At 41.2% G+C, this 25,589-nt stretch overlaps 9 protein-coding genes across 9 annotated transcripts; 3 read left to right on the top strand and 6 right to left on the bottom strand.

The window, feature by feature from the left end:
* Positions 1-221: 221 nt before the first annotated feature.
* Positions 222-425, top strand: FOA43_001688 (uncharacterized protein; the record flags this gene model as incomplete). Its single annotated transcript, XM_038921998.1, has 1 exon — positions 222-425. The coding sequence occupies one exon, from the start codon at positions 222-224 to the stop codon at positions 423-425; it is 204 nt and encodes a 67-aa protein (XP_038777926.1).
* Positions 426-487: 62 nt separating this feature from the next.
* On the bottom strand, positions 488-4,792 carry FOA43_001687 (uncharacterized protein; the record flags this gene model as incomplete). Its single annotated transcript, XM_038921997.1, has 2 exons — positions 488-4,713; positions 4,789-4,792. 2 exons carry the CDS (start codon positions 4,790-4,792, stop codon positions 488-490), a joined length of 4,230 nt encoding a protein of 1,409 aa, XP_038777925.1.
* A 399-nt stretch (positions 4,793-5,191) lies between these two features.
* Positions 5,192-7,069, bottom strand: FOA43_001686 (uncharacterized protein; the record flags this gene model as incomplete). Its single annotated transcript, XM_038921996.1, has 2 exons — positions 5,192-5,983; positions 7,061-7,069. 2 exons carry the CDS (start codon positions 7,067-7,069, stop codon positions 5,192-5,194), a joined length of 801 nt encoding a protein of 266 aa, XP_038777924.1.
* Positions 7,070-7,680: 611 nt separating this feature from the next.
* Positions 7,681-9,450, bottom strand: FOA43_001685 (uncharacterized protein; the record flags this gene model as incomplete). Its single annotated transcript, XM_038921995.1, has 1 exon — positions 7,681-9,450. The coding sequence occupies one exon, from the start codon at positions 9,448-9,450 to the stop codon at positions 7,681-7,683; it is 1,770 nt and encodes a 589-aa protein (XP_038777923.1).
* Positions 9,451-10,225: 775 nt separating this feature from the next.
* FOA43_001684 (uncharacterized protein) lies at positions 10,226-11,152 on the bottom strand (the record flags this gene model as incomplete). Its single annotated transcript, XM_038921994.1, has 1 exon — positions 10,226-11,152. The coding sequence occupies one exon, from the start codon at positions 11,150-11,152 to the stop codon at positions 10,226-10,228; it is 927 nt and encodes a 308-aa protein (XP_038777922.1).
* A 681-nt stretch (positions 11,153-11,833) lies between these two features.
* FOA43_001683 (uncharacterized protein) lies at positions 11,834-12,793 on the top strand (the record flags this gene model as incomplete). The annotated part of the gene is made up of 1 exon (XM_038921993.1): positions 11,834-12,793. The coding sequence occupies one exon, from the start codon at positions 11,834-11,836 to the stop codon at positions 12,791-12,793; it is 960 nt and encodes a 319-aa protein (XP_038777921.1).
* A 3,215-nt stretch (positions 12,794-16,008) lies between these two features.
* On the bottom strand, positions 16,009-18,675 carry FOA43_001682 (uncharacterized protein; the record flags this gene model as incomplete). The annotated part of the gene is made up of 1 exon (XM_038921992.1): positions 16,009-18,675. One exon carries the CDS (start codon positions 18,673-18,675, stop codon positions 16,009-16,011), a length of 2,667 nt encoding a protein of 888 aa, XP_038777920.1.
* A 250-nt stretch (positions 18,676-18,925) lies between these two features.
* FOA43_001681 (uncharacterized protein) lies at positions 18,926-22,330 on the top strand (the record flags this gene model as incomplete). The annotated part of the gene is made up of 1 exon (XM_038921991.1): positions 18,926-22,330. The coding sequence occupies one exon, from the start codon at positions 18,926-18,928 to the stop codon at positions 22,328-22,330; it is 3,405 nt and encodes a 1,134-aa protein (XP_038777919.1).
* An 84-nt stretch (positions 22,331-22,414) lies between these two features.
* FOA43_001680 (uncharacterized protein) lies at positions 22,415-25,267 on the bottom strand (the record flags this gene model as incomplete). The annotated part of the gene is made up of 1 exon (XM_038921990.1): positions 22,415-25,267. The coding sequence occupies one exon, from the start codon at positions 25,265-25,267 to the stop codon at positions 22,415-22,417; it is 2,853 nt and encodes a 950-aa protein (XP_038777918.1).
* Between the last annotated feature and the right edge of the window lie 322 nt (positions 25,268-25,589).

The following is a 25,589-nucleotide window of genomic DNA, read 5'->3' as shown; positions in this document are numbered from 1 at the left end:
CACGCGGTTTACCGTTTACCGTTTTTATTCTTATCGCTTAAAAAGAAAGAAATAAACACTGCTCGATTTATTGTGGTTATTACGAATAGATAAGATCTGGTGTGCACTAACTATCACTTATTGGTTCTTGATAGCTGCATATATAGAGGTTTGTGATTCCATTTTTTTTGCTGCACACTTACGATTGAACTGCGTTCGCTCTTTATTTATATTTCTACCAAATGTCTACTACATCTGTGCTTAGAAAGAAGCCTGCTAAACAGGTCACCAAGCTTATGAATGCAACGCTGCAATGCACAGAACTCTCTACTGCGTATGGTAACTGTGTGATGAAGAACTACCAAAATATGACTAAGGATGCCTGCTTACAGGAGTTCATGGCATATAAAAAGTGTGTGGTAAAGCATCTTGGTAGAGGTTTTTAGGGCAGTGTATCGATTGCATTACTCTACTATTTAGTTAATATCAGGTTATATTCTATTTATGTTCAGGCTTCATTTAAGTTTTTGAACTCTCTCCTTAGATTCTTGAACCGTTTTTTGGAACCCTTGTGGCCAAACAGCCGCTTGCATAGTCTGGTCAATCTCGTAAATATGTACTTATCACCAATCTCTAAAACCACATAATTGATTAATGCTCCCAATAGAAGTCGGCTTACGACAGCTCTAGGTAGCCATGTTAAATCCATCAAATTTCCAAACGAAGATTTGGGATTCAACAGCATTAACACTATCGAGAACAGCACTGCGGTGACAATAGTGATAATAAACGGCCCGTTCTTAATGGCAGGCTCTCTGTATGGGGGTCCTACGGTTAACATCAGAGCAGCAAATATATACTGGAAGTTGGAGAAGAAAAACACTACAGTATTATCTGTGCATTTAACTTCTTCGTCGTTTCCTGGAATAGCTTTCACGTACCAGGGTTTGTCAGGCTGTTTACCTAGCTTCCATGCACCTATCTGAAACACTGCCTCAACGGCAATACTTCCCATAAGAGGTATGAGAATCTTCGGAGAAATAAGATTAGCCGTTGGTTTTTTCTTACAAAGAACAGGGTAAGCCTCGGACCAAGACATGAAAACGGCAATTGGGATGATGAGGAAAAGATCGATGTATAAGAACTGGAAATCACCCAAATTAACACCCTCTTTGTAAAGAATTGATACACTGATAAACTGAATAGCTGAATACAGTGACATATACTGGAAGCAGGAGAAACTTGTCACCAATGCCGCTCTTCCCTCTTTAATGACGCTCAAAACACACGAAATATCAAATATATGTGATGTAAAAGGAGCCGCCACTGAAGCTTCAGCCTCACTAAGAGAGATGCCAACATCTGCAGCTTTCAAAGCGCCACAATCGTTGGCACCATCACCACAAAAACCAACAGTATAATCAAGGCCTCTCAATCTGTCCACCAATTCTTGCTTTTCATCTGGTGACATACGTGCAAAGATCGCACCCTTCATGAGTATCTTCTCGATAAAGTATTCCATGCCTGAGAGTTCTGTTAAAATGTACTTGAATACATCTCCAGTCACGGCAACGCAATAATTGTCATCTTGATTGATGTCCAACGGTACCAATGTCACTGGATCAAGTTGTGATTCTGGATCTTCAGCCTCGGACCACGTGATAGAAGGAATTTCCGCTCCAGCATCTATGTCCCGATGATTGTCGTAGTTGAATGATGCTATATACACTTTCCCACTGGGATCAACGAGTTCACACTCTTTGGCAACACACACTGCAGTTAGGATATTATCACCAGTACACATAATGGTCCTCAAATCCGCATCTCTTAATTCCTTCAAAGCTTTCTTTGTCCCATTCTTCAATCGGTTCTCAAAGATGATGAATCCAATAAAGGTAAGATCACTTTCGCACGTATCCCGTGACAAGTCTGCTAAGAAGGTCAAATCATTGGGCTCGTTTTCGTTACGGTTCTTCAGTGTTTTTGTGGCGCAAGCAATGACCCTGTATCCAGAGTGCGTATAATGATACAATAATTCTTGAAAATTAGCAGGAATACTCTCCGCTAAACATATGCTTTCCATTACTTCCGGTGCTCCCTTGACGTAAACGTCAAGTTTTGAAGGTGAGTCTAAAGACTGACATACCACAGACATTCTTCTCAACTGTGGAATAAACTCAAACTCTTTAAGCTGAATAATACTGCGTGTGTATGTTTCAGAGGATATTGGCTTGAATATAACCGAACTCACGTTTCCAGAAAATATGTGTGATCGAACAAATTGTTTGAGATCCTGATCATCCGAGGGCTCTTCAACAAGTTTCCAATGAGTGAATTCAAACATCATTTCATCCAAAGGATCACCGGCAAGTTCTCCATCAATTAGTTTCAATGAATGACAAGAGAGCATAGTATTGAATAACCACTGAAATGGATTTCCACCATCTACAGCACCTGAGTGCAGCATAGAATCCGCAGTCTCAAACAAATCGGTGAACTCGTGCTCCCTCCTATCCCTAATGGGCTTCGAAATATGAATTCCCATAACGTCCAATCCTTCCTCGGTCAAAGTCCCCGTCTTGTCAAAGCATGCCACATCCAACTTTCCACCCATATTGAGTCTTGTAGGTGCAATACAAAAAATACTCTTCTTTCTTAGTCGAGATAAAGCAAAGCTGATACCAATAGTCAAAGTAGCAGGCAATGCCGGAGGAACCACAATCGTCACAATGTCGAGGGCTCTCAATATAATCGTTTTGGTATCAACACCCAAATTAATGAAGTTGGCTATGGAAAAAATAAATCCAACACCAGCTACAAGACCCATCACACCAATGTATTTGAATGAATCGTCATAAAATTTGAATCCGCTCGGTTTGGGGAAAAGCATGGATCTAACTAATGCACCTTTAGTAGTATTGAATCCAGTTCTAATAGCTATGGCCAGAGCAGGTTCGTCTCCGTTGTTTCCATAGCGGCATCTAATAATTTTGGTACCATTGTATAAAAATGATCTGGCAAAATGAGCGGAAAACTTGGCACTGGTAAATTCCGCTTTAATCAAAGAAACAAGATCTGCAGAAATTGAAACCTTCGATACGGGGACGGATTCTCCAGTGAGCATCGACTCGTTCACAATACAGTCACCTCCCAAAAGAAGGGAATCGCAGGGAAACAGTCCTAGTGAAGGATCGGAAACCTCGTAAACATCTCCAGGAACCAGATCTTCAGAGGAAACTTCTTTCCAAAAGCCATTTCTCCACACTCTCACGGTGCATTCAAAAATGGCAAGCTTTCTCATTCTTTCCATATTGGAACGAGTCTCAATTAAAGACTCGGAAATGGAGAAAACTGAAATAATAAAGATGCAAAAGGCATAATAGTAGTAGCTATCAGACAACCAAAGAATAATGGAGAAGATTTGAAATGCATAGAAAGGATGTAATATCTCGTCCCTCAAAAGCGCAAAAACAGATTTGTCTTTAATCCTTATCATGTTAGATCCAAAGACACTCCGGCGAGTTCTATGGGTATCCTCGGATATGCCGTCTTTAATATCAGGGTAATGGCACCAGCGTTCATCAACCCAATTGTTAGAAAGTTTGAACAAGTCATCACGTGGATCGTAGAAAAACTTCATATATCTATACTCAAAGCAGATCAAGACTGGTATTATAGGATCGATATCCTCCAAGCTGTAAGGGGTGTCTCCGCTGCTAAACTTACTATCATCATCCTCTTTAACTATATCAAGCGACAAAAAGGTTGACAATCGCTTGTTGTACCAGATTCTGTCAACTGGGACAATATCAAGTAGACCAAATTCATCTTCAATAACCACATGCTCAGCTTTACCCAAAGAGGATGGTTGCGCAAGAAGTTTAATTCTATATCTGGGCAACCAACGAAGAAAAAGATATCCTAGTCCACAAGTGATTACAACAAAGATCTGATAAAGTAGCTTTCTTAGCTTAGAGATTCGATAGCCCGCTATTCCCACAACAAGGTCTTCTTCTGCTAAGTAAAACCTTTGGCTGTGATTTTTGGCAGGAAATTTAGGAAGATACAATTGATCGTGGAAACCAATGTCCGATTTCTGATAGTTGCCCACAGCCTGATCCTCGTTCTCCTGTTCTCTGACCAACTCTTCTTCAGCACCATAAGTCAATCTTCTCTCACGATAATTGTGAATATAATTATTAGCATCTTCGTCACCATCTTTACTTCCAGTAGATCCATAGTCAGCTGATCCAGTTATATTATCTATTTTGGGACTAGAAAGCCTGCTGGCCTCTTCTTCTGACAACACAGCCTCACTGTCGTCGTAGTCGTCCTCGAAAGTATTCCAATTGGTATCGTAATCAACAGGAACGGAATCTGGTCGATTACTAGTAGTGGGTCTTCTCAAACTGGAAACACCTTTGGCAGATTCGATCTCATCAGTGGTGAAAAACCTGAAATTGGTTCTCTCTGAAAATTCAGATGTATCTGTATCAATCCTTTCAAGTCCAGAACCTTCCTCGTATGGTTCATCCAATAGCACAGACTCGCCCAGATTTGATGTTTGAATGGATAGTGATTCAAATGTTGGATGATGAATCGAACGCACATGATGGTGGAATTTGGAAATCGATGTTGGGACTGTTTGAGACGCCGCTCCTGAAAATATCTCTGTACCGTTTTCCTCTGCGTGAGCCAGAGACGACGATGTAGTAGACATCACACCACTAGAGTCTAGCGATTCCCTATGCGATGGAATATTTACCAGACTCTTTGGCTGGTACTTCTGGATATCCGACGGACTGTAACTCATGGATAATCAAGAGTAGTAGAGATAAGAAAGCGAGAGAAGATAAGGAACCGGTAAGAAAAAAAATAGAGAGGTCAAAAAAAGAAAGAGATCGGCCAGCGACAAATATTAACGGCTAATACACTATTAAGCATGTATTACAAGCATCTACAACTGATTGGAACATATAATATATCAATAGAATTCATACCAGGTAGCACCCAGTCACGAATAGACATGATGCAGTTAAGCTGCAATCCAAAAAAATTAAAAAAAATGAAGGTGAAAAAAGAATTAAAAAACCTTCCCAAAAAAAGAGTTGAATCTATCGTCAATACACATCAAGACAATGCGCGCCAGACGTGTAAGAACATAAAGGTACAGAAAGAAAAATGCGATCCTCTTCAAGTGTAAATGTCCTGGTTACTTCTTGGAAAAAGAAGGTCTTGGAAGTGACACTGCAGATGGAGAACTGTGGAAAGACGAACCGGCATAAACCAGGCTAGAAGAATTATTGGAATAAGATGTAATAGAAGTGGAGTTGGACGACTTCCTTGTTCCGGATGCAGTATGCTTATAAGGATATGATGAGCTATTGTAAGAATTTGAAGAACCGGCAGACAAAGGAGAGGCACCAAAGTTTGGTAAGGAGCCATCCGGTAAGGTCTGAATGCCCGGGATTCTTAACTCTGCATAGCCTTCCACAGAAACTGCAGAAGGTGAATTCAAGGAAGAAGAAGAAGCAGAAATAGGGGGAGAACGGGAGTTGGAATGGGAATCAGAATGAGAATGAGAACGAGAACGAGAACGAGAACGAGTACGAGAACTGGAACTGGAACTAGAACTAGAGCTAGAACCTGAGCGGGAAAGAAGGTGTGAGTTGCATTGCAACCGAGCCCGAGGCTGGTCGCTTTTCGGTTTACCAGAATCAGATTTGCTTCTCTTGATGACATCTGAGATCAGCAGTTTTTTGAGATCCTGCGTGGTCGACTTCATATCATCAGAAGTGCTCTTCAACATCACTCTATTGTGCTTGGCACCTGAGCCACGTTGACGTGGGTTTCTGCGAATATTGTTGGCACTGTTTTCCTTATTGGTGTCGCCGTTGTTGTTGTTGTTGTTATTAAGGTTTCCCTCATGTCCGAAGTCAACAGAAGAGCCGTCAGGAAGAACACATCTAGGAGGAATAGTAACAGGACCTTTGTCCTTGGTTTTCTTCCTATTCGTGCCTCGACGACTACCCGATTGTCCACGTTTCGATAACGAGGAAGTGCTCGTCATAGGTACGCTTTGTGGTCTCTCATGGATCATCATTTTGATGTAATCTGTAAATGCAAATACGAGAAAAGCCTCGATATCAAACAGATCAAATAAAGATAATCTAAGTGAATGCGTGTAGCAAGTATGGTAAAGAACTGAAAGAACTAAAAGAAGGGAAAGATAAGGCGCTGATATAAAATTGCCTACCTGCCTCCTTGGCAGTTTCACTCCAAATTAAAAAAAAAAAAAATTGTCTGCCGCGACAAATCCGGATTTATGGTTATGAGCACTGCAGAACTGAGTCTGGCCGCCAGAAGTAATGATGTAATACCAACTGTTATAGTCCGAAGAGCACACTGTTTCTGAGCCTGGACTTTCCTCTCCTGTGTCAATTTGAATATCACTCGAAGTCGATATGAAAGTAATAATTCTACGTTCAGAGTCGTACACTGGATTTTCTTCGGAAATGCCTTGAAAGATTGTATTCTGCGAACTTACTTGGCTGTGAAGTCAAGGACCAATATAATAGACTGAAGCCTACGGACTTTAGTCCATCAATAGGCTCGATAAAAAGCTTATGGACCTTAGTCTCATCATATCAGCACCTTACATCCGAACGGAATTATACCGGGTCAATGCTGATGTATATTTAATACACGTCGCAGAGATTTGTAGTAATCAACGTGAATATTTAGTGTTCAATTTTGTTTTATGACAGTTTTGATTGAAGGCCGACAAATCTAACAGCAAAACTGGAGAAGATGTCAAAAATAAGGACTACAAAATTCAAATTTCGTGTTTGGTCGCCCACAACACTACTCAGTCGAACTCTTGGCAACTTAACTACAGTTGATCGGACGGGTAACGGTGCTTTCTGCCAGATATGATCGTAGCCGGGAGGTTTTAATTGTAGACGACTCTGAGGTAAAAATGACGACCCCAAGTGAGCCATCCTTGGAACTGCTGATGAGATGCAGTACAGGAAGCTGTCGGTCCTAGGAATTAGCAAGAGGGCCCGATATGATATTATACCTTGCACATGCATTAAGATACAGTTCAGAATAGACGTTGTCTATTGAGGATGCAGCTTTTACTTACCGTAAAGATGTGGAACCGGTTTGGTATTTCTTTCTATTGCCAAATTTGAGTATTAATAACTGAAAGATATCAGATTAGATCAATGGAAGCGTTCTAATATGTTAGACATGAATCAAAAGCCGGAGGCATACATTTCAGTATTCCCTCAACTTGCTACCTTGATGATTGATAGACACAGCCAAAGAAAAGAACAAAAACACTGCTGCGACTGCCAATGCTAATATCGGGAGTTATGAAGACACGATCGCCTACCCGCTACTACGTAAGATAATCAGTCTGCTTGTAAAGTGAGATTCTATGTCTTTAAAATGCTTAGCTCAAATCGTACCTGATTACTTGAGCCATCATTTGCTGACCATCGTTATCGAATCTTTAAGTTGCCTCAAGTTAGAATACTAATTACAGAGACCAATACAAGATAAACTCCCTTATAATGTTTGCATTAATACAAAGAGCTTTCTATACAGAAAAAGAAGGGAATCGACGAGTGATTGAATATTTGAAGGCCACTCAACCTGCGAACGAGCAGTAATAAGGCACACTATATAATATGGTTACATTCCAACACTCTCTGCTTCAATATCAGATTCAAAGTGAGATCCCTCCATTTCTTCTTCGTGTTCAATTTTGTCTTTAGAAATATCCAGAAGAGAAGCAAATCCACCATTCTGCCTTTCCTCCTCTTTCTGCTTCTCAATAATTGCCTTTGTCCTATAACGCTTTGAAATTGCAAAGCCGGGCTCGTTGAACATAATATCCATATTCTCCAAGGTAAGACCCCTGGTCTCTGGGAGAAGAAAATAGACGAAAGGAACGGAGACAAACAAGCAAGCTGCAAAAAAGAAGAAAGTGCCATATTTGATGTTAGTCATCATATATGGATTTGAATAAACAATAACAAATTGCATTAGCCATTGCATCATAACGCACATGGCCATACACAAATTTCTGACACGGGTAGGAAAGACTTCCGAGCAGAATATGAATGGAATGGAGTTCCAAGAAAAGGCAAAGAAAATTGCAAAAATGTAAACCATCGCAATAGCACAACGAGAACCAGAATCCATTGGAACGGTATGATCAAATGAGCCAGCAACACAGGTGTAAACTCCGAGGTAGAGCATGCAGAGACAGGTGACCGAGGATCCCAATAAAAGAGGCCCGCGACGACCATATCTATCGACACCACCAATAACAAAAAGAATATTAGTTACTGCCTTCACGATACCAAACACACCTGTGGCAAGAAGGTCAACAGAGTTACCGGTCACACCGATATCTTTAAAAATGGTTGGGGAGTAGTAGTTAAGAGCATTGATACCGGCAAGATTCTGGAAGATCATCACAGAGAACCCAAGCAAAAGACGATTACGAATTCCAGGTTTCTTAAGTTCTCTGAACTTAGCAACAATACCCCATCTCGTGGGGTGCTTGATTGTCTCTTTCCAGTCTTCGGTTGCGTCTTCATCATAGCCGGGTATCTTAACCAGCTGAGACTCTTCTTGTAGTTGTTGTTGGACGGTAGCAATCTCCCAGAGTATGTACTCGTGATCTTTAGGTAGCATTCTTATGACGCTGAGGTTTCTTTGAGCCTCGTCAACACGATCGGCCTTTAGCAACCATCGATAAGACTCTGGCTGAAGCAACATAAGGGAAAAGCATGCACCACCAAAAATGAATTGAAGACCAAATGGAATCAACCACTGACTATCAGAAGTGTCCGAAATATTGATCTTCACACCATAATCAACCCAAAAAGCAATGACACTTGAGCATTGGTAGACACATTCATAAAGACCCACTAGACGACCACGCGCAGCGGGAGGGGCCCACTCGGCGATATAGATGGGAACTACCATAGAGGTGGTACCGACTGCAACACCGGTGATAGCACGTCCAGCATAGATTAACCCAACATTACCAGAAGATGCAACTTGGAGAATAACACCAATCATGAAAAGTGCAGAAAATATAAGAAGCGTACGTTTACGGCCGAACTTCTCGTTAAAAAAATAGGAAAAGGAAGCACCAAAGAAGGCACCTCCCTGGAAAGTCGAAACAATATCAGACTTGAGTTTGCTTAATGCATCACCTGTAGCTGAATCCAAGCCAAACTTTGCAGTAAAGGCCGGAAGGGTAAGGGTACCACCAATAAAACCCGAGTCATAACCAAACATTGAGGAGCCAGCAGCAGCGGATAGTGCTAAAAGATAGATTCGATAACCGTACACTTCTTTTGGTGCTGGATGACTAGAATTATCTTCAATCCTTAGCACATCAAAAAAATCGATGAATTTCTTCTTAGAGAAATGAAACGACCACATAGTAAGAATATCCTATAGATACAGTTCATTTGTAGAATCTATGAGAGACCCCCATAAATATATGGTATAAACCTACCAGATATATACTAAATACTCATTATTCATTGATGATAATTCATTGTCAGACTAAATAGAAAACCTGCATTTCCCCGCACACCACCCCACCACGCATCCGCTCCCTTCCTCTTTGGTCACCTCACTCATTTATAAAGAATCTAAACTTATCTGCCTGCTTCTGTTATTTATAATCTATGGGCGGAATCTTGATTTCCGGTTATGGGGGATTACCCCGCTTGATTTCAAAGTCCTTCAAGTAAATATCACAAAATGGATTGCACGTAGCTCGGAATTCCCTTCACGAGTTTGCATCACCAGCCGCATTTGTTTTTTGCATACAATAGAAAAAAGAAATATTTTCCTTTATGCAAGACTAAAACAACGTGAATATCCGAGTATGGAAGCAAATGCTTAATTTGGAATCATTCATTAGTTTCCCTTTTTAGATTCAATCGAAGATACAGCCCAAATTTAAAATTTCTTCACCTGTGCATATTGTTCCCCTGAATCCATTGGGATAATCTTGTAGTGATGAAATCGTATTCTATTACATACCGTATGTCCGTCAAAACTATGGAATTTTATTATTCCCATTCTCTCATCAGTCATCTCAAAACAACTGGCTAAGCCTTTTATTTATCTGAAACTAAAATCTATTTCTTATTAAAAAGGAGAGTGAAAAAAATAAAAAAAGGAGTGAAAAAATAAAAAAAGAAGTCTAAAGAGTGTCCTCGAGCTTCTTTATTATGTCAAAGCAACTCTGGAACTCTGAAGCCCAAACTTCCTCAGATTGAGGGTGGTTCATAGGTTTTCTTCCAACAATGGTCTCTCCAAAGCCAAGGTTGTCACGAATGGCCCTCTTGATACCCAAAAAGCCAGCTCTCACAGCCAAGACTTCGGCCTCCGCGGCCACATACTGATATTTTTTGGCTGTCTCAAAGTCCCCGGCTTTTAAAGCATTATATATTGCAACGAACGTCTTAGGAAAAGCACCAGAGAGAGCATCAACAACACCCTTACCGTTGATTGCAAGTAATGGGACTAATAGCTGACCTTGACCGGAGAAAAATGAGAAGTTATTTGCTGCGACTTCTGGACTCAAAGAAATTTGGGTGTATTGCTGAACGTCGCCGTGCGAGCATTTGCAACCAATAATATTTTTGTGGGAGCACAAACGCCTGACTATGCGGGGCTGAATACAAAGACCGTTACAGACACCCGGATACACGTATATTATTAGTGGCAAAGCTGAGTTGTCGGCAACTTCGGTATACCAATCGTAAAGACCCTCCTGTGAAGTGTCATTACCGTAGTAATTAGATGGCAACACCATTGCAATATTTGCACCAGCCTTCTTAACAGCCGAGATTTCAGCTATGGCCTCAGAAAGGTTGTTCTTGGCAATGCCACCAATAATTGGAAAGTCTGGAAGAGCCTGGCGTATTCTGGAGATGATCGTATGACGTTCATACCCAGAAAGAAGAGCATTCTCTCCAGTAGAACCAAGAACTACAAGTCCGGTAATTCCAGACTTCTTGAGATACTTGGCATGTGCTATCTGGGTTTCGTAGTCAATAGTGAAACCATCTGCCTTGTAGAAAGTGACGATAGGTGTGTAAACACCTGGGATAATACTGCTAGTCATGGTTTGTAGTATACTGACGAACTTAAAGAATTGTAACTAAAACTGGAGATCTGTGACAAATTAGGAGAACAGATCATTATAGAAGTAATATGTGCACTATATAAATTATTTCTATATTTATTCCCCCATGTCTTCTGAGTCGACAATGATTGAATGAATGCCTTTGAGCCTTTTTGAAACGGGAAGCTGCCGTCGGAATTCCACGGTTATAGGTACGGCACAGAAAATTCCGAAGATTTCTTGATGAATAGAGGAAGACTAGAATCATCATATCCCTACTCATATGAAATTATTTTCCCCGCAAAGTAAGGTGATAGAACGACGAATAGAGAAATTTAGTTGGGGAAGGGGTTGGGAGGCACGCGTATCGCTAGGATGCATATGCATAAGCCTCTGCATGCATAATCCGCCGCGCATTAATATCGGAAATAATGATTCCCCGGAAATAAAGTGCGAATAGACAACAAACCCTTATTATTCCGTTCTGTGATGTCTGAATGAGAAGTACGAAAATCATACATATGGGTTTTTTTTGAATTGTCAACATTAGCAGTACAGAATGGGACCATAAATGGAGGAACTCGCTTGGTGCGGCATTTTTACAAACAGCAAAACTAATATATGGGGGTCTACTCTTCTGTTCGTCTGAATTTTGTGCATCCACCATTTGACAAGTAAAATATGATAACTGTTATAGGTTCCCTCAACTACGACTTTGTGACGTTTACAAGTCGTGTTCATTGCCCTGGTGAAACCGTTCTAGGTGATGCATTTGAGCAGCATTTAGGAGGCAAAGGATTGAACGAGACAATTGCCACTGCCCGTTTGAGCCCGGCCTGCTCAAAAATGGTTCGTCTCTGGGGAAAGGTGGGCAACGATCTTTTTGGAGAGCAGATGATTTCTGCTCTCAATGATGCCGGCGTGTGCACATCGTTGGTTAGTGTGGTTCCAGGAGTCTCATCCGGCTCTGCTACCATCATTGTGGAGCACGACGGCGGTGAAAACCGGATTATCGTGATTGGTGGTGCAAACAGTACTTTGAAGCCTACAGAGGAAGAGTATAAGGCAGCATTCAAGGACTCAGCTGCTGGGGACTACGCTATCATTCAGAATGAGTACCCGGACCCTATTGGATCTATTAGATGGTTGCGCAAGAACAAACCAGAAATCAAAATCGTGTACAACCCTTCTCCGATGAAGCCAGACTGGGTATCAATAGAGATTCTTAATATGGTAGACTATCTCGTGGTGAATCAGGGGGAAGCTAAAGATTTGTGGGAACTACTCAAGGACGACAAGCTTAATTTACAAGAGTCCGTTAGGGATTTTGCAAAATTTGTTTTGCAGGACCTACAAGAACTACTATCACGTCCTGATATTGTAATAACACTCGGTGGGGAGGGCTGCATTTTCACGAATGAGAAAAATACGGTCTACATTCCTAGTGTTAAGGTGACCAGCCTCGTGGATACTACAGGTGCAGGAGATACCTTTCTCGGTGGATTCGTCAGCCAGTTGCATTCGGGTAAGAGTGCAAAGGATGCTATCGAATTTGCCTCTGTGGCATCGTCCATGGCTATCCAACACAGGGGAGCTGCAGAAAGTATACCGGTCTATGAACAGGTCCAAAAGCAGTATTAATTATGGTTCTGCCCGCCAACAACTTCGAGTTGGCGTCAGTAGTTAGACTTTTCATTTTTTCTTCTACATAATCTGTTTAGGTTATATCAAAACAATCTTGTTTTTCTACAATTTGCATAATAAGTAGCTTGAGTTCATCGAATCCGAGAATTTGGCAGAGATAAACTCCATAACAGCTTCTAGAACCCTCATATACATTCTGATCACTTGTTCGCTCCATAATTGAATTTATATTAGGATCTGTCAATAATTAACGTAAATTCAGGCAATATATCGCAGAACAACTGGATCGGGCCAGGCGTCAGTTTAGTTGGAAAGGATAAGAAGCAGTGGACACCGTTAACGCGTTGTACCCGATTTATTTCTTAGTGAACATCTTAGCTACTTTTAACGAGAACTCTACGCATTAAGATGCTTTCTCAGTCCTGAAAACTCAGAATGTTAGCCTAGATAATATTTTGAGGATTGATCTTCACCACTATATACGGAAAACTAGGCTCTGCCTCCCCTCTGCCTCTTTGGGAGTTTCTGATTCTCTGATATATCAAGCAGTGCATCTATATTAAAGCAAGGACACACACAACCTAAAGGGTTTCTTGACATATGCTTCTATCATCTGGAAGAGGAGAGAGATAGCCTAGTTATAATATCTGCTTGCTGGTGGATCTCGTTAGGCACCTAACTACTTTTCATCTAGTGACAGATATCCTAATCGGGATACACGAGGCTGAAATAATTTTTCACTTTTGCTTCGCTTCGCTGATGCATCTTGAAATGCCGAGCTAACTGTTATACCCTTGCGATGATGACTAAGTACAATTAAGTCCGTTTGTTTATCTGTATATGGAAGTTTTTTTTCTCGGGACTTATACTTCTTTTCCAATCTTCTTTTCCTTTTTTGTTTCGTTCGTGATAAGCATCTAAATGCCTTTGTTATGATATTTTTTGTGATCTTAATCGGAACCTCTCGGCTATACACAAACTAGATCTTTTCTACTCTTTAATACCCGCTTTCTCCGTCTTCTGTGTCTTCTGCATCTTTTGCTTTCGGGTTTTACTTTTGCTGTTGTTGCTTCCTTTAATTGATGCTTCCGGATATCAATCCAAAGCATGCTTGGATACTTCCAATAGTGGCGGCCATCGGATGGTGGGCCATGCTTGTGGCTATGATGATTGTCTGGTTCGCACAGGGTAGACCTCTACGTCACACTAGCCACTATAATATGAAACGATGGATCATATACCTTTCGGACGATGCGGCATCAAATCTACAGCCCATATTCATATGCGGTTCAGGCATCTTGGGAATATTCTTAGTTTGGGCTACCTACGAAGAATATAAGCTAAGATCTCCCAGTTCAAAATACTTAATGTCTCGCTACAGTAGGTGGTCCTCTGCGCTGCATATAATATGCATCGTTTTTTCCCTAGTATCCTCTTTTTCCATATTGATGGTGAGTTGTTTCAGAGTCAGTCGGTTTGGTGGCGCTCACATGACATTTCTTGTCCTGTTTATCTTCTTCGTCTTCTTGTTCATGGTTGCTAACATCATCATGTACATTCTTTACTACAGACATTATCACAAACGTTACTTCATATACAGTGGGGCAGTGAAACTTGCTTGGTCTATTATAGCCACTGCCTTAGTGATTTCCTTTGGTGTTCTTATGCAAGCTGGTAAGGATCAGGGTACGTATTCTTACAAATATGGCTATTCCGCAGTGTGCGAGTGGTGCATTTGCTATTGGTATGGAGTTCTCTTCTTCATATTGGCTTCGGATCTCAGAAATCCAAAAGAGTACCAGCGAAAGGATGTTGAAAGCAGTGGCATTGGCACACTGCAGAGTGATACCTCGGCTGGAATAATGCCGATGCAACAAGTTTCTATAGAAACGAACTTTTAGAATACATTCGTTATATCTCGTTAACCCGGCGAATCACACTACTCCAAACTTTCGTAGTACCAGGAAGTGATGCTAATAGACCCAAGAATCCAACTGTTAAACTGTCAAGCCATCCGTCTGTTAGAGACCAGTGATAGCTCAACGGGAGGTTGATGAGATTCCGAAGTAAGTTCGTATTCAACTCCTTATTCTCAAATATAGATCTCCCTGATCTTCTGTACGTTAATAACTGCATACATATCTTGAACGTTTCCAATGCTAGATATATTCCCCATAGTTGTGAAGAACTACAGTAGCAGTAGCTACTTAAATCTCCGGCCTTCTTCTTCTCATTGGTAGTCCATCCATGATCAAGAGCAAAGGCCATATTTTCTAAAGGCTGATAGAATACAATGGCCAAAATATCCAACCATTCGATGATTTTCATCTTTTTCGAAATCTTCCCATTGTTATAAACCCCTCTCAGTCCTGATATACCATAAGATATGCTTCCGGGTAGTGCCCACATTCGATTGAATATGCGCACGTCAGAAATGTACGACGAAACCGACTTCAATATTCCGGCATATGTTTTGGAATCCGTCGAAATCGGTTCCGAAATAGGTTCCGAAACTGGTCTCTTATTGATTGCATTTAGGACTTTGCTCACATACTTATCCTTTTCCCGGTTTCTCCATTTATTTAGTAGTGGTAAAACTACTTTCAGTATAAGACTTGCGAACCTCCTAAAATGTTCTTTCAAATAGAGCATTATTTGGGGTTTTCTCCTAATCAATTCACTCACAAATAGAGAGCCGTAGCAAATAGTCGCCAACGTAGTGTCCAATTGATCAGAATTCATCATGGGTCCAGAAATCAAGTCATAAAACTCCGACTTTGTGATAAGCCTGGATAGATACTTTATCTTCTCAATTAACCGAGGTGCGTTAAAAGCCTTGTCGTGTTCAAAAGATGTTTGCATAGCTGCTTATCATAATAAATAAGGATTGTAGAGACCTTAGGTTAGGATCTCTCTTTATATGAATCATGTGATCGTGGGGGAACGGAACCAAAAGCCGAAGTGAAAAAGTTCTTCCGAGTCGCGTCATATTTATTGTCATATAAAGGGATTAACCTTTTGAATAGGTTAGACTTGTAATATATACAGCAAGAGAGTTACCAATTGATCCTGAAAACTATAAACTCAGAAAATAAGATGATTAGGAAAGGGGAAGCCTAAACATCTAAAAATTCTTTGAAAAAGGCTGTTACGTCCTTTGACCGAGGCTTTCACTGAAACTTATCTTTAGTCATCTATTATGTACAAGAAAACTATTTAACTATGAACACGAGAGTACCCTTCTTCAAAAGTACTTTTTTAATATGCTTTCCCTGTAACCACTTCTGACCTCCACCAGAACTCATGATTTCCTTAATACATTGTTCCTTGTCATTGATCAGGTTCTTGCTAGCTTTATGAACAAATCTCATCTTTCCGTTAATCATAACATTGTATGAGATATCTTCTTGGATAGCATTTTCCAGCTCTGGCCAGTCCGAATTCAAAATTGAATCGACTGATCCAAAGTTGGGGTTATGTAAAACCTCATTTGCTTCTTCGACAGTAGTTGGAGTAACTGGACTCATGATCTTCAAGAGTTTCATAAAAAATTTATACTTGATAGATATGTCAATCCTCCTATTATCGATCTGCAACATCATCTCATTGGTGTACTTCATGTAATCAGAAATCACAGTGTTTAAAGACAGTGTACGTTCGAATGAGTCGTTAAGAGACGCAAAATAAGAAATAAGCTTGTTGTGGAAGGCAATTTCCTCGTCATTGTAAGAAGAGATAGGTTTAATACTCCTTTGTACCAACTCAGGGGTCACAAGACCAGACAAAGCGCTTGCCAAGCCGATTACCTTACGTAACCATCTTTCAACTCCAATAATCTTGGATTCATCCCAGTTTAGAACATCACTGATCGGTGCCTGAAACAATATATGAGCTCTAGTTGCATCAGCACCATGAGCTTCAATACATTTAGCGGGATCCGCACCATTGAATTTAGATTTTGACATCTTCTCATAGGATATGGCAGCTTTTTCACCAGTAGCTTTGATAACAGCCGAACCATCTTCACAAACATCAAATTCATCAGGTTTAAGAAAGTGACCATTAGTTGGATCAACAAATGTTCGTCCGTGAACCATACCCTGCGTAATCAACTGCTTGAACGGCTCACCATTCATGCCTTCAGTATCATCGAAAAGACCAATAGAACAAAAAAATTTGGAAATGAATCTGCTGTAAAGTAAGTGCAAAATAGCATGCTCGATGCCTCCAATATACTGATCTACAGGCATATATTGAGTAACCAATTTCTTAGAGAAGATGTTCTCAGAATTATGCGGATCAATGTAACGAAACATATACCATGACGAATCCATGAAAGTATCCATAGTATCTGTATCACGCTTAGCGGGACCGTGACACTTTGGACAAGTAGTATTCACAAATTCAGGAATCTGAGCCAACGGAGAGCCTCCACGACCCAGCAAATGATCCACTTTGGGCAACACGACAGGTAATTGCTCATCTGGTACAGCAACCACACCACAGTGATCACAATGAATCATCGGGATGGGTGCTCCCCAATATCTCTGTCTAGAAATAAGCCAGTCTCTGAGTCTATAATTGATCTTATGGGAGCCGAGACCAGTTTCCTCCAATGCATGAACAATAATTTCACGTGCTTCACTAGTAGATTTACCCTGTAATTTATCTCCAGAATTACCGTTCATAGTACCCTCTTTTTCGGTATATGGCATGTCAAGAGCACATTTCACCCCATTCTTTGGATCGACGGTACGTATAATGGAAACTTCAGGTCCCATATTGGAATGCCAAAATCCGAAGTCCCTCTTGTCATGGGCAGGACATCCCATAACAGCTCCTTGTCCGTAACCGCCAATGACGTAAGGTGCTACAAATACTGGAATCTGCATCTGGGGGTCAAGCGGATTGGACACAAAGACAGAGTCGAGCTTGTAGCCCTCCTTTGACTTCTCAACATTCTCTAAGTTGTTTAAACGGGCAATAAATTCAGCTAGCTTGGGATCTCGTGCACTGATGGCCTGAGTTATAGGATGATCAAACGATAACGCCAGATACTGAACACTGTATAGAGTCTCAGCTCTCGTGGTAAACACTTCGACCTTGTCAACAGGCAAAACTATGCTACCAGGTATTAGTGGGAACGAAATCTCAGAACCGTGACTCTCTCCGATCCAGTTACGCTGCATAGTCTTCACCTTAGAAGGCCAGTCTTTAAGTAAACTCAAGTCTTTGTTCAATGATTTGGCAAACTTAGTAATACTCAAGAACCACTGCTCTAACAACCTCTTTTCCACCAAAGCACCAGATCTCCAGGATCGCCCTTGATCATCCACCTGCTCGTTGGCCAACACAGTCTTATCCACCGGATCCCAGTTGATCTCGGCCTTCTTTCTATAGGCCAACCCATGCTCATAAAGAAGTAAAAAAATCTTCTGTGTCCATTTATAATAATCGGGATTGCACGTAGTTACTTCACGATCCCAGTCAAAGTCAGTGCGCATCAATTCCATCTGATGCCTCATTTTTTTGATGTTCAATCTCGTCCAGGTTTCAGGATCGATTCCCCTATCTACAGCTGCATTCTCGGCAGGTAGTCCAAAGGCATCCCACCCCATAGGATGTAGGACATCAAGACCCTTCATTCTATAGTATCTGGATAAAACATCACTGATGGTATAAACCCTTAGATGGCCCATATGTAGCATACCAGAGGGATAAGGAAACATTGTAAGAGAATACACCTTCTTATGACCCTTCACCGGCTTTGTCAACCTTCTGGGATTGAGAAATTGACCCCCACACTGCTTCTTCCAGCGAGGAAGCCATTTGGCATCCAAAGCCGCCAAATTCACTATACACTGAGTCTGTTTGTTCATCAACACAGAGGTGGTTGGAAAGTTGACGTTGACAAATCACTTGACGTCACTGATCTCTCCATTATTCAATGTGCACGAGGATTTCTTGAATGTAAGAAGAACACTGCCTTGAATTATAGATCTGATTTTTATTTTTTTCATTTTGTGTCTCGCGTTTCTCAGGCTAATCGAAAACTTTGTATACGGAATTGTGATTCAGATCTCCATTTCTTTTAAATACTTGATTTACTACCAATCCATCTTGACCAAGATGCCTGGAATAAAAAGGAAAAATATTGAAGAGGAAGAAAATCCAATCGAGAGTGAAGAAGATAATAAAGTACTGAATGAAGATGAAGTTCCTGATATCCAATTGAAGGACTCTCAGATCGATATTCGTGAGACGTTTTCTCAGGAAGTGAACAGGAAACTTAAAAGGCGTCGCAAGAGCGTTAGCAATTTGCCGCGGAGTGACTTAATAGTAGAGAACGAAGAAGAAGACGATATTGACGATTCTCCTGCCACTGCGGGCATTATTCTGAGGCTTGAATTGCACAACTTTATGTGCCATCATGCATTCTCTTTGGATTTCGGAGAACAGACCAACTTCATAATTGGACGCAATGGCTCTGGTAAATCGGCTATTCTTACAGGCCTATCGGTTGGTATGGGAGCGAAGGCGAGTGATACAGACCGAGGAAACTCTCTTAAAGGACTGATTATGCATGGTAAAAATGTGGCCAGAGTGAAGATCATGTTTAAAAACGAGGGTCAACAAGCATATCAGCCCGCCGTGTACGGTAAGCGGATATTTATTGAGCGTGTAATTCGTTCGGTTGGTGCCGCTTCTTTTTCTATTAGGAGCGAGAAAGATCGTGTTGTCTCTACTAAGAAGCAAACGGTAGATGAGATATTGGACTGCTACGGTATCACTATTGCAAACCCCATGACAATTTTGACACAGACAGATGCTAAGACATTCTTGGCAAGATCGACTGCTTCGGAGAAATTCAAATATTTTATGCAGGGTACCAGATTACAAGAGGCATATGATAATGTGAGATCTCTTCAGAATGATTTAACTGAGATTTCAAGAACCATTCTAAAAGATCGGGAAATTCAAAAACAGGCCCACGACAGGTTCGTGAAGGCACGTGAGGTTTGGATGAATTTTCGAAGTTCCGATGAATACAGCCAGAGGCAGCGGATGCTTCTTTGTAAAGAAGCTTGGCTTGAAGTTGCTGATAATGAAGATAAAATGAATCGGGCTAAAGACCTTCTTGATAGAAGACATAAAAGTGTCGAAAAGATGGAACAACAAGTGACTGAATTTAAGGATTTGATTCACAGACTTGAAGAAATAAGAGAGAAAGCTTCGTCCGAGCTTACCGGGGAACTATTTGAAAGGCTTCAGGAGAGTAATCGAAAAAAGGATGAAATGAAGGTTGAATTAGAAAAATTGCAGTCGAAAATTCGGTCCACAGATGTGAATATAAGGAATATCAATAAGGATATTTCAGAGGGAGAGGAGGTCCTGAAAAAGCTTCTTAAGAGCATCGAAACTGAACAAACAAGACTTTCCCACCGAACTGGAGAGGACTACGAGAAGTTGAACTATTTAAAGACACAGCAGGAGAAGATACTAGAAGAAACGGATAACGAGAGGCAGGAGGCTGCTTCCCGAATCCCGGTATTGCAGGCTGAATTGAGAACGAAGACAACCGACATTGATTCCGACATCAAAGGCTTACGTAACGATCATAGTCGATTGACTGGTGAGAAGCAGAAACTTCATAACGTTAACAATAATCAGGAAAGAGTGCTTGGTAGACAGCTTCACAATTTGCTTGCAGATGTCCGTATTAATAAAGCAAAATATAAGGGGAATGTTTTGGGACCGATAGGCGTGCATATAGAACTTAAACAGGAGTATAGCCGATGGTCATGGGTGCTAGAGATCATCTTACAAAGAACTCTCAACGCTTTTTTGGTGGAGAATTTTGATGACTCAACCGTACTCAAGCAAAAAGTCCGTCAATTTGGAACTAACAACGATATAACTGTTAGAAGGTCAGAGATTTTCAATTTCTCCAACTCTATCCCAAGAGTCGGCAACTTGAAAGTGATGGATGTTTTGAATATCAAAGACAAAAGTCTTGAGTGTTTCCTTGTTGATTCCAACAAGATTCACAATACCCTTCTTATTGACGATAGAAGGGCTGCCGAGAACGTTTTACTCTCTGACACCAGCAATAAAATTAGCTCGGTAATTTGCTTTGTTCCTGACGGTGCTTTAAGAATTACCAAGAGAAACGGTAGTTTACAGACAGATCCTATCCAACCGATGAGACGCAGAAACCAGAACTGGATCCCATTGAATATAGTGGGTGATTCTACTAACCCATTGGCCAGGGTAGACAGAGAGCTAGATTACGTCACCACTCAACTTCGTGAGTTGAAGCAGAAGAGAACAAGTATAGAGAAACGATACAGAAGTGAAATCATCGAGGTTCAGAGAGATGTAAAACGGAAGCAACAGAAATGCCGTGATATTAAAGCCGCAATTTCGAAAGCCGCTACCAAAATGGAGGACATGGAAGGGGGTACTGCCAAGTTGGATGCTTTAGTGGAGCAACGTGATAAGGCAAATGACCAAAAAAATATCAATGTTCAACAACTACGTGAATTGAGAGAAGAACTTAGCAAAATTGCCAGAGATCTAGGCAAGCGCCGAGAATTCTTCAAGACGATTCTCCAAGAGAACGAGAAATTAGTCGCTGAAGAAGACGGCGTTAAACAGAAGATCAGCAATGCGACATCTAAGACTGACGACTACCAGGATAACATCAAAATTGTGAACTCAAAAAAGCAGAAGTATGAAGGAGAGATTGATAAACTTGACGAGTTTTTGACCGAAACAATATCCCCTACTATTGAGAAATCAAGGGAATATGCTCTCAATTTGTGTACCAAAGAGGAGGCAAACATTCAGCCTACGGATACCAAGGAGAAAATGGAAAAGGACATTGAAGCCGTCACTGAATCCTTGAGAAAACTTGAAGAGAAGGTTGGCATTTCCAGGGAGGAAGCGGAGGCTACCGATAGAGCAGCAGAGACTGTTTATGTGGATGCTCGTAACAAGAACAGAGAGTCCGCAAAGTTGTACAATTCATTATTTTCGGCTTTGAAAATTAGGCTTGCCAACCTTAGCTCCATTGCTGGAACTCTCATTCAGGATGTCAGTAATGAATTCGAATCAGCACTGAGACTTAGACAGTTTAGCGGCAAGCTCGACTTTGACTTCACGAATCACAGATTAATCTTAAAAGCATCTACCAAGCCAAGGGAGAAGTTGCGTAATGTCGAATCCTTTTCAGGAGGTGAGAAGTCGTATGCGCAAATCGCCTTCTTGCTCGCCATCTGGCATGCCATGAAATCGAGAGTCAGGGGTTTGGATGAATTCGATGTCTTTATGGATCAGGTCCATCGTCGTCTTACGTTGAAGCTTATATTACAGAAGGTCAGAGACACTCCCAAGACCCAAACCATATTCATCACTCCTCTTGCCATCGGAGAAGTGGCTGGTTTGAATCATAAATCAGTTAGTATTCACGAAGTCAGTCCTCCTGAAAGAAGCACAGGTACTGTCAGAAACGTAAACGGAAGGAATTTATGACTATTGTTTGTACATATTAGTTTATTATATGCTAAGGAATATTAATCTGCATATATTATTAGTAAAGATCACAACAGTGATATTTCAATCCAGTAGAGTTTCAATTAGTCCTCTTAGTTTATCGCAGCAGGTCTGCTCATCAAGGTCATCGCCGTCGATTCGAGCACCATCAGAGTTACCGAATGTACCCGATGAACTTGAATCTCTATTTTGGAAAGTGCCATTATCATGTTGGCTCCCATCCTTCGATTGAGAACAAAAGAAGCGGTTGATTAATTGCGAAATCTCATTTAGCGTCGCATCAAATTTATCGATCGACGATACCTCCCCAACGTCAACATCCTCTACCAAATCCTGCATAAACTTTTCTTGCAGAAATGGAGAAAAGAGGAGAGTCACCTTGGGACGCAAATTAGACCTCTGAAGGTCGTGCGTCAATTTGGATTTCTCCATGTTTCGTTGGAAACTTGTTGACATGGGAGACGAGGAAAAAGACTCGTGGTCTGAGACGGGATACTTGGCTTCAATGAGTCTCACTTCTCTCTGTCTCAAACTGATAACATAGGTATCAGAGACAGAAGTGGTCCCCATTCTACAAACATCATCAGCCATCGATTCAAAAATCGATGTTTCTAAACCTGACGTTTGGGTGCACGACATTAATGAAAATTCGGGAACGTATCTTTCTGTGTAACCAACAAGAGGAGGAAGCTTATTAGTGACAGGCGGTTCTATAATTGTGGTATCTACACCGAGATTCACATTGTCAACCGAAAGGACACTAATATTTTCGTGCTTAGAGTAAGAAAAGGATAAGTTGCAATTCATGATACCGGTAAGTTTGTCGGAGATAGCTAGTGATTCTTCATTATCCTTTGGCAGTAATCTGGTCGTCGTTCGTTCAATTTCAAATTTCTGTTTGGCGACATAATTGTGGTAGATCTTGTTGAACGCTGAATTAATGCGCGTGGATCCATTTCCCGGGATTGCACTTGCACCAAAGTCCTTTATTTCAGCAATTGTAGGGGTTGTAGCACCAGAACAGGGACTCGAGGACGAGGCCTCTTGTAATGCAGTCTGATAGGCGGAATTTCCTGATGCATTCCCATTCCAAGGATATTCATCATACTCTGTCGGTGGAGAGGGAGTAAGATCGACAGCAGAATTTGCAAAACTATGTTGAGGAGCAAATGTACCGACTTTCCAACGCTCCAGAAAAGAACCAAAATGTAAAGCACCTCTCCAAGAAGAAGAGGACGTCAAGGTAGAAGGATGCGAGCCACCGTAAGAAGTGGAAAGGTTCTGAAGAGACATATATGATGATTCACGACGGGGTTGTGGAATGGATATTCTTTCAGCCTTAACGTTACTCAAGCTCTGCACCGTTGGAGAGCTAGACGTAAGAGGCGCAACTTTTGCAGGTACTTTCCAACCTTTAGTAGTAGACGATACGTTGGATTTGCTTGAAGGCGAAGCAGGCGATATACTGCTATCAGAAGAAGAGATATGCGAAGACATTTCCCTTTTAATAGATATCGGTATAACCTGGGTAGAAGTGAAGCTCATGGGATTATCGGAGGAGTTTAATGTATTCACAGCAGTTGATTGAACATCACTCTTCGCAGAAGATCTGGTGGTAACAGAATCTTCATATCCCCTACGCACTTCCATGTTGGTAGTCACAACGTACTTATCGTAGCCGAGCAAGCCGGCAAGAATAAACACCAATTTCTGCGAAACTATCGGATTGCCGGTAACAATAACAACACGGACAGCCTTCTTCCTAGAACGGTTCAGTGGGTTCTCAAGTATCTGCCTTCGAACACCCATGAAAATGCAAAACAACCTGGCCAAGAACTTCAAGCTCGGCTTAGAAGACAGTTTGTCAGAGGACGGAGAGGTCGGATCGGCAGTGAAAAAACGTCCATCCTTCAACTCAAGCCAGGAGGCCACAGCAGAAGCCCAATCAATGAGAGCCTGATTGGACTCTTTCAAAGCAACAAACAAGCGGGGAGTTTCAACAAGAGAACAAATGGATCTGACGAGACCTTGAAACTGTTGGCTTAAATCCTGATCAGTCTGGAGGAAATAGGAAGCAAAATTTAGCTTCCTGGATAATAATGTGTTAGTTATTGAGCCGATCTGAGTGAACGAGTGCGAACCATGAACCGAATGGGCATTAATGTTCATACTACGACGACTGGTTTGAGGAAAAGAAGCTTTCTTCAACTTCTCAGTGACAATTTGCTGTATGGAAACAAGTTGATTGGATATTTCCGACCAGTTATCCATGACTTCTTCTTCCATACTGACGATGGAAGAGCCTACCGGAATGACTATGCCTATGCTAAATCTGGTGGACATATTCTCATGAGCAGGAGAACCAGGAAATTTGACGGAAGGTGAAGGCTTCCAATCATCAGCCTTGCTGTTATTAGTCGATGTAGAGACAGAAGGTGTGGATCGCTTGATGGACTCAAAGGTAGGATCCAAAGAGAATAATCTAGTGATAAGAACTGAAGATGGCATCCAGGGAAGGGTTGGCAAATAGTGGATTTTTGTTATACAATGAGATTCACTCATTAGGATGCCATAGTAACCAAACATGTATGCGGCAAGCTCATTCATGGAGTGGTATATGGACTTGTTGAGTTTTTGATACAGATTAGAACCAGGACAATTCGGTGAAGCACCTGAAAGTCCTAGGGCGGAATCATAAAGGGTTTGCTTATTTCGAAGTCCACCATCTTGAATAACCACCAATCTAAAGCACTGAAGCTTATCTGATATTCTGAAAGTGGGGGAAGGAGGCTTGGAATCTGTACCGTATAGAGAAACAGAAGTAGAAGTATTCAGGGGTCCACGAGAATCATCAGCTATGGAAGAGTCGGAAGAATAGGTAGTAGGATGACGGTAGTGATGACGCTGATTGTACATGGTGGTAGACGACACACCAGGATCATGAGATGCATGCAATGAACTTATGGACAAGGAGGAGCCCTTCTGTCCAAAGATATTTTCCAGCATAACAAGAGAGATAGGATGAAATAATGTTTCTAGCTATTTGATAACACTATAGAAACAGTACAAGACATCATAGAATGGACAATAGTACTTGAATGGCTGATGCAGTGATGAAGCAGCAGCTGAAAAAAACGCAACAGATTATTGAAATAGTTAGCAGAAAGCAATAAAGAAAGATAACAAGACAGAATGACGATAGACGGAAATAGATTTAATACGGATTCTCAACGGTGAT

The sequence above is a fragment of the Brettanomyces nanus genome, chromosome 1 (genome assembly GCF_011074865.1).
Source record: "Brettanomyces nanus chromosome 1, complete sequence".
NCBI classification, from domain to species: domain Eukaryota; kingdom Fungi; phylum Ascomycota; class Pichiomycetes; order Pichiales; family Pichiaceae; genus Brettanomyces; species Brettanomyces nanus.
Note: the sequence above shows the minus strand (reverse complement) of the source record. Positions and strands in the feature narration are given on the sequence as shown.